Consider the following 7,087-nt stretch of genomic DNA (forward strand, 5'->3'; position numbering starts at 1 on the left):
GTGGTTCCCTAACAGAAAGAAGAAATAAAACTAATATAAAATAAAATGATATGTATTTTAATATTTTCAACACTAGAAGACATAATAGAGGTCTCTGTTAGCACATATACATCAAGTCAGTGTGACCCCAACAGTTACACAGAAGAGTAATAGCCGTGTGATTCCATCAGGGGGCTGTGCTTCTCAAAAACATAAATGAAGCATGTGAAAATTTCTACCAAAACAAAGTTCCAATTTACCAAGCAATTGCATTTCGAGGAAATGTTAGCTTTTATTAAAACTGGGCAAAAAAAATATTCTGTTACTATGTAAAATATATATTTTACTATGTGAAATACAGTAGAGTTCCAGGCTCAAATAATTATGAAGATTTTTTTCACTGTATGTGTAGGGTCAGACTCAGGTTTTCTGAGGCCTGAATTACGCAATTTGGGCAGCTCCCTTTAGGAAAGACCACACAAAATTACAAATATTAAATTAGCAACAATAGGAGATATTTACTTAGAATGGGAAAAAATTATCAATTTTGAAATAGCCAACAAATATGTAAGACATCACAAAATATATAAAAAATATTATTAATAAACAGCATGACACACTTCAACAACCCTTTATCTTACTTTTAATAGAATTTATTTTTAGATCAGTTTTAGGTTCACAGCAATATTGAGCAGAAGGTACAGAAATTTCCCATTTAACTTATACCTGCCCCTATACATAGCCATTATTAGCATTCCCCATCAAAGTGGAATATTTGATACAATTGAGTCTACATTGGTGCATCATTATTCACCCAGAGTTTGCATTAGGTTTCACTCCTGGTGTTGTACATTCTATGGCTTTGGGCAAATTTATAACAACATATATCTACCATTATTGCTTCATGCAGAGTACTTTCACTGCCCTAAAAATCCTGTTTTAATATAATTTTAATTTTTAATATATTTTTTCTGAGTTCACGTTAATCTTCTCTTCATATGACAATGACCTTGTAAGGTCACTTTCTATAATGAAAAATTAAAAAATAATTCTGTCTTTGCTCTGAGCATGGTTGCTTGATTTTTTTTAAAAAAATTATTTGAAAGTTTCTTTTAGCTTCACAATTTGTTATTGGTAATATTTTATATAATTTGAGCACTGTGAAATTTGGAAAACCTCTCTCAGGAGGAGAACTTCCATTTTGACTGGGATTCCGTCAAAATAAAAATCTTCCATTTACGATCTTACAATTCTCCATAGACTCATGCTTGACTATACATTTCAAAGTTGTCTCTTCCCAACCACCCACGTATTCTGTGCAGGGCTGTGCAGGACATGTTATTTTGCCATTTGACCTCTGCTCCTGCACCAGGAGTAACCACAATAGATGATGGGAGCATACCTAGAGGCCATTCCTACTCCAGGGTAGTGATAAATAATCTAATTATACTCAGAAATGACTGGAAACTATGCAAGTACGTCCCACTAAGTGCAAACCAATTATGTTGCCAATTCAACTTCTCCTTAGTCAGATGCCCCAAAATGCCTGTGCCCACTACAATACCATTCAACACAAGCAGAAAAATGATGGTGGGATGTTGGCATGAACAGAGGCACTAACTGCTTTAGTTACAATAGTTTACTTCTACAGATTTTACAAAAGGAATTGCCCATGTGAATCCCATCCCAGAGCCACTCCGAGGATCTTGGAATGATCCCATATAAGTGGGGAACCCTTGACGCTCAAGCTTCATCAGATTCACAGTAAATCTGATTCTACCTAAATGCATGTGTGAAGGGACAATGCAAAAGTGAAGCAAGATTTAGGATGGCTCTTTGGTTGCAGCACTGTCTCATAAAAGTAAGCTGTATGTAACTCTGCTCCACCCACCAGATGCCCTGCAATTACCAGGTCATCCAAAAGTACCCCAAGATAGATCCAAAACCTGGAGTTGGAGATGCATATGGCTGCAGTGCTATCCTGTTGAGAACTAGGGTAAAATCCATCTTGGTCTCAGAGACTGACATGTATGGTCCAAATATATAGTCTATATAGTATGGTCCCTTTTATGAACATATACTTTCATCCCAAATTAGTATTATTCTTTATTAGAATTTATCTCCTCTGAAAAAAAAATAAGGTAAATTGACCACATCCATGGTAGCAATGGTACTTAGGAGGATTGTTATTTGGTGTTTCCAGATGACAACGACAGATTGAATTTTGCAAGCATTTATTAAACATTTTTATGTGCTCCTTCTAAACTATTGAGTAGAAAGAATACAGAATTCAGCAACTCTAACTCAACAAGTGTTCTTCCCGTTAGGGGGCTCATAGACCGGCTCTTGAGGACAGAACTGAAATGAAGCTCAGTACTTGTCAGGCAGGCCAGCAGGTCGGAAGTGGTTGGGGTCTTTGCCACTCCGGCCCCATTCATTGGCAGCCTGGTCAGCCTTCGAGTCCTCTACTCCGTGGCCGCTGTCTCCAAACTTAAAAAGATCTGTGATTCTCTGAGATTTCTCTCTGGCGTCACTGGAATAGAGAAAGGCAAATGGGTTTAATCAGGGACTGATGAGCAACACCACCATTTTCCTATCTCTCCTCTTTCTAACAAATTAATGACTAAAATAAGCCACGTTTAGAGGGACTAAAACACTGCTCATTTCTGGGCACAGGCCAACTCAGCCTGGCAAATCTCCTTGTGCTTGGTAGCCCATGCCCATAGGGGGAAGGTGGGTATCACTCCTTGGTCTTCTGGCTGTCCACAGCACACATGCTCAGCTCACCCATCCCTGCATCCCAAAGGGTCCTGTTACCTGATCACTTTAGCAGCCCAGGCGCCCCCAGGGCCCCTCTGTGCAGCGTCATAGTTCCCCCGGGCATGGAAGTATTTGTCTGAATTTTTGTAGTTGGCTTCTCTCATGTCAGAGTAGGCTCTCCACATGTCTCTAGTCCCTGGAAAGGAAGGAAACTGAAGGTGATTATCTCTTGGAAAATAGAGAAAAGGTTTTCCTCCCACTGAATCTAAGATTTCAGTCTTTGACAAAACGCTTGGAGATGATCTTGGCTGGGAGAAATATTCCCTAACTCTTCACTCCCCTGAGTTAATGTTACAAGAATCGCACTGGATACATGTTTTATTCTCTTTGATTCCATCCTAAGTACTGTAGATACTTGGCTTTTGGCTCTGTGTGATGTGTGTGAACAAGGGTGGGATGGTCTCTAAGGGATGCTTCCTTGTACAATGAACCTCTACCTGGAAAGACAAGGGAAGCCCTGCGCTGGGACATGAGGACAGAGCCAGAGGGTGGGGGCGGCTGCTGCCCCAGGGGGCTCCCAGCCTAGTCAAGGGGAGAAATTCATCCCTGTGGGCAGCATAAAGACAACTCAGTCTTACCTACTTCTGAAGGTCCAGGGTGTATTTTGCTTCCAGGCAACTGTCAGAATTCAATCATTCATAGAATTGAAAAAGTGAGCTCCCCAAAACAGCTTCACAGAAATCGAGTCACCAGATGCATAAAAAGGGCAACTGACCCGCCAGCTCTAAAGCTCAGTGTCCTCCCCATAAATGGAAGAGTATCGCCTTCCCCACGGTGGTAATGCAATGAAATGAGAAAATACACATATAACTTCTAGAAGATTGTAGGTGCTCAATACGCTATCACCTCACTAGGCCTTAGGAAGCCTGGGACAAAACCAGCAGCGCAACTAGGCTAAGAGGAAGGCCAGAGAGTTATGGAAGAAGGAGTCTCAGTAGACCACTCAGTAACCACATGAAGACTTCTAGAAAGTAGCTGACTAGGCAAAAGAGAAAAACCTCAGTCGAGTGGTCATCATAGTTTGCGTAATATCGGCCACGCCCCTATCTTCATTTCGTGTATTTCTCATTCCCAGTGCTCAGAAAGATCGCTTGGTTGAGCAGCACAACCTTCTGACTATACTGATTCCCTCCCAGTTACAGATTCAATAGATGCCTGGGGGCCGCTTGCTTTAGAAGTACTTCCAAATGCCCGAATATCTGTCACTCGCGGAGCAAGACTGCAGGTAGTAGTACCCAATCTTGAGTGGGGAAAAAACCCACTGGGTGCTTGCTAAAGGCCAGATTTCAGGCTCAGCCTCAGAAATTGTGATTCAGCAGAGGGGGAGTGTGTGGACCAGGCATCTGCATTTCACAAAGCACCCCAAACCCCAGGTGATTCTCATGCAAGTGGCCCTAGCATGACCCTTTGAGAAACCTTGACCTAAAGATGAAAAAAAAATTGTAGCTGTGCCTGTGAGAATTTAGAAAGGATTGACAGCAAAGTCTTAAAGCAATAGCCACTGGCCATCACAGAGAACTCAAAATAAATGATTTTGTGAAATAAGCAAATTTGGCCTCTTGACCTTGCCTAATAAGGGGTATATCTCTTCTCTCTGGCCCAGCCAGGACTCAGGCCAGAAGAGGATCATCATGTAATTCCTTGTGCCTTCGACTGGGGGAGAGAGCTCTCAGAGTTGCCTTCCGCCTGCAATACAGCCTGACTATCTGGCATTTGGACAGATGAGCAAGAGGATTGTTCACAGGCCCCTCACTCTCCCATGTGCTCTCTGGTCTGGGAGACAGGGTAGTCCTGTCACAGGAAGCTCTGGGAGCGCCAGCACCGGGGTAAATCCTGCTCTGTGTGGGGACTTTGTTAGGACTCTTCATCTCTTTCTGCCTCAGGTCCTCTAAAAAGAGATGATGATGCCTACATCCCAGGATTAAAGATTAAAACCTGAGGATGAAAACGAGTTCATCCATACATGTAAAGCTCTCAGAGCAGCACCTAGGACGGCCAAGCTCAGTTACTCTTGGGTGTAATTACTAGGTGCACAAGTTGGATGCACCCACTTCAGGCTGCCTGAGACCCAGCCATGAGCTGTCCCTGCCTTCCCACCAGGCGGCACTAGAGTCCACTCGGAATAGGGAGCAGGCACCAGGGACCCCAGATCTCTTCCAAACCCTATATGACCTCAGGCAAGGGGATCCCCATGGAAGAGGGCGATGCTGGCCAGAAAAGCCAGGGGTGGTGGGATAGGACAGATGAGGTGTCAGGGGAAAAGGCACAAGGAGGAAGTAAGGCCTGGAGATCTGATACACAGTATAATGGGCACCAAACAATGTATTATTATAACTATGAAGCTTGCTATCCTCTAGAACTTAATTATTTCTTTTGTAAAAAAAAAAAAAAAGATTTTATTTATTTATTTGACAGAGAGAGAGAGAGAGAGAGAGAGCACAAGCAGAGGGAGCAGTAGGCAGAGGGAGAGAGAGAAGCAGGGCCCCAATGAGCAGAGAGCTCAACATGGGGCTCGATTCCAGGACCCTGAAGTCATGACCTGAGCCCAAGACAGGCGCTTAATCAACTGAGACTTGCAGGCACCCCAAACTTAATTATTTCAAATACTATTAAAATAAAGGAGAATTATATAATATAGTAGAGGTGCTAATTATAGCTACAAATGCAATCAAATATATAAGTGCATCAAATTAACGTGACATATACCTTAATTATATATAATGTTACATGTCAGTTATATTGCAATAAGAATAAATAAAAAAGGCCAGGGAAACTGCTGACTTGCAAACCACGCTTTGTGCTTCCCACTCTTGGCCCCTGCCCTGTGTGGATGTGGCCCCCGCTCAGGTGAACTCCAAAGGAGGCCAAGTGAGGTCTCCCCATGACCCCCATGCTTTGGTCCTTACCTTGACCCGCTTCCTTGAGGAATGTCAACCATCTCTGGCTGCTGACGCCCAGGACCAGGGAGCACAATAGGATGCCCACGAGAAGCTTCATCCTGCTGCAGAGTCCTGGGGACACATGAAAAGGAGACGAGTTTGGTTTTTGTTTGGTTTGGTTTTCTACATGGGGGGAATGTGACCTATCCTTCATGTGTACACACACACACACATACGTGTACCTATACATACATATACATGCATCGGTGTGGGGGGTATATGGAGAAGGAAGTGGACAGCGTGTATCAGCATAGTTAGCAGGTGATACATAGCTACGTAGACAGAATTCCAGGGGGTCCACGTCTCCATTTCCACTTGCCTCCCGGGAATGCCAGGATGAGAGCCTGCACGGCACTTCCAATACACACCACTTTCAATCCTGCCCTATGAGCCCTCACACCCACTGACAGGAAGCTTCCGAGGAGGCCTCTGGGCATTTGTGACCGTGCACCTGTCTGTCGAATGAGATGAGTGTAACGATGCCCACACACTTGCAGGTGCCTCTTGTACCCACCCCCGAAGGCCCACAGAGGACAATCACAACTAAAGCCCAGTCCCAGAAAGTATTCACATCTGCTGAATCCTCATTGTCAGGATCATGGATCCAGGAAAGGAGCAGATGGCTGGGACCCAGCACAGGAACGCTGTGGGGAAAGAGAACCTGCCAGGAAGAACCGCTTGGAAGGTTCTGGACCTCACCTTTGGCTGTCCCTCCCCGCGGAGGCTCCTGGTGAGGCTGAGCTGCCCTGGCCTCCGGCCTGCAACGTGTGCCAGCACATATATACTGACGCTCTGCTGGAGGGACGAATGGAAGACAGGGCGAGGGAAAACACTGGGCTGGGGAAATTCCCCGAGGCCAGAGGCAGCTGCAGATAATCAGGCTTTTTCCTCGAAGCCTCTCATTTCCCAGGTTGTGCAATCTGGCAGATTCTGGGAGTGTGGCAAACGTGGGGTTTCCAGCCTCTTTCCACTCTCACTGCTGCTCAGGAAAGGTTTTCTTCCCCACACAACTGCTGTGAAGGGGGATCAATAAGAGAAAAGAGACCCGAGTGCCTAAGGCCTGAGAGCGCACAGGGCCACTGGAGGAGCAGAACGGGGTCCACTGAGGGATGCAAAGCCTGGGGCTGGGCCCGGGGAGCGGGAGGGAGACAGGAAAGCCTCAGGACCAGGGCAATAAGCTTCCAGCAGCCAGCGGGGGGCCTGGACACTGGGAAGGTCCTCCAGACGCCCCAGCATCACGACCGGCCACTGTGGGGCGCCTCTGCAGGCGCAGTGAGGACTGGGCCGCCCAGGGACACCGACCTGGGGCTAGATACTGGCTCCCATGTCACGCAGAAATGACATCCTAA

At 45.3% G+C, this 7,087-nt stretch overlaps 1 protein-coding gene across 1 annotated transcript; it reads right to left on the minus strand.

Annotated features, from left to right (window-relative positions):
• Positions 1-2,196: 2,196 nt before the first annotated feature.
• Positions 2,197-6,595, minus strand: LOC112667713 (serum amyloid A protein-like). Its single transcript, XM_025459679.3, has 4 exons — positions 6,438-6,595; positions 5,706-5,810; positions 2,797-2,935; positions 2,197-2,512 (listed from the first exon to the last, which is right to left on the minus strand). The coding sequence occupies exons 2-4, from the start codon at positions 5,794-5,796 to the stop codon at positions 2,350-2,352; spliced, it is 393 nt and encodes a 130-aa protein (XP_025315464.1). The 5' UTR covers positions 5,797-5,810; positions 6,438-6,595; the 3' UTR covers positions 2,197-2,349.
• Between the last annotated feature and the right edge of the window lie 492 nt (positions 6,596-7,087).

This window comes from Canis lupus, chromosome 21 (assembly GCF_003254725.2).
Source record: "Canis lupus dingo isolate Sandy chromosome 21, ASM325472v2, whole genome shotgun sequence".
Taxonomy (NCBI): Eukaryota; Metazoa; Chordata; class Mammalia; order Carnivora; family Canidae; genus Canis; species Canis lupus.

What these genes read in the sequence shown, in the direction of transcription:
- LOC112667713 (XM_025459679.3), bottom strand. Translation starts at nt 5,796, where the DNA reads ATGAAGCTTCTCGTGGGCATCCTATTGTGCTCCCTGGTCCTGGGCGTC. An exon ending in CCTCAAGGAAGCGGGTCAAG is followed by an intron (nt 2,936 to 5,705) that starts GTAAGGACCAAA and finishes CTTCCTTTCCAG; the next exon opens with GGACTAGAGACATGTGGAGA. An exon ending in TGGGCTGCTAAAGTGATCAG is followed by an intron (nt 2,513 to 2,796) that starts GTAACAGGACCC and finishes TCTCTATTCCAG; the next exon opens with TGACGCCAGAGAGAAATCTC.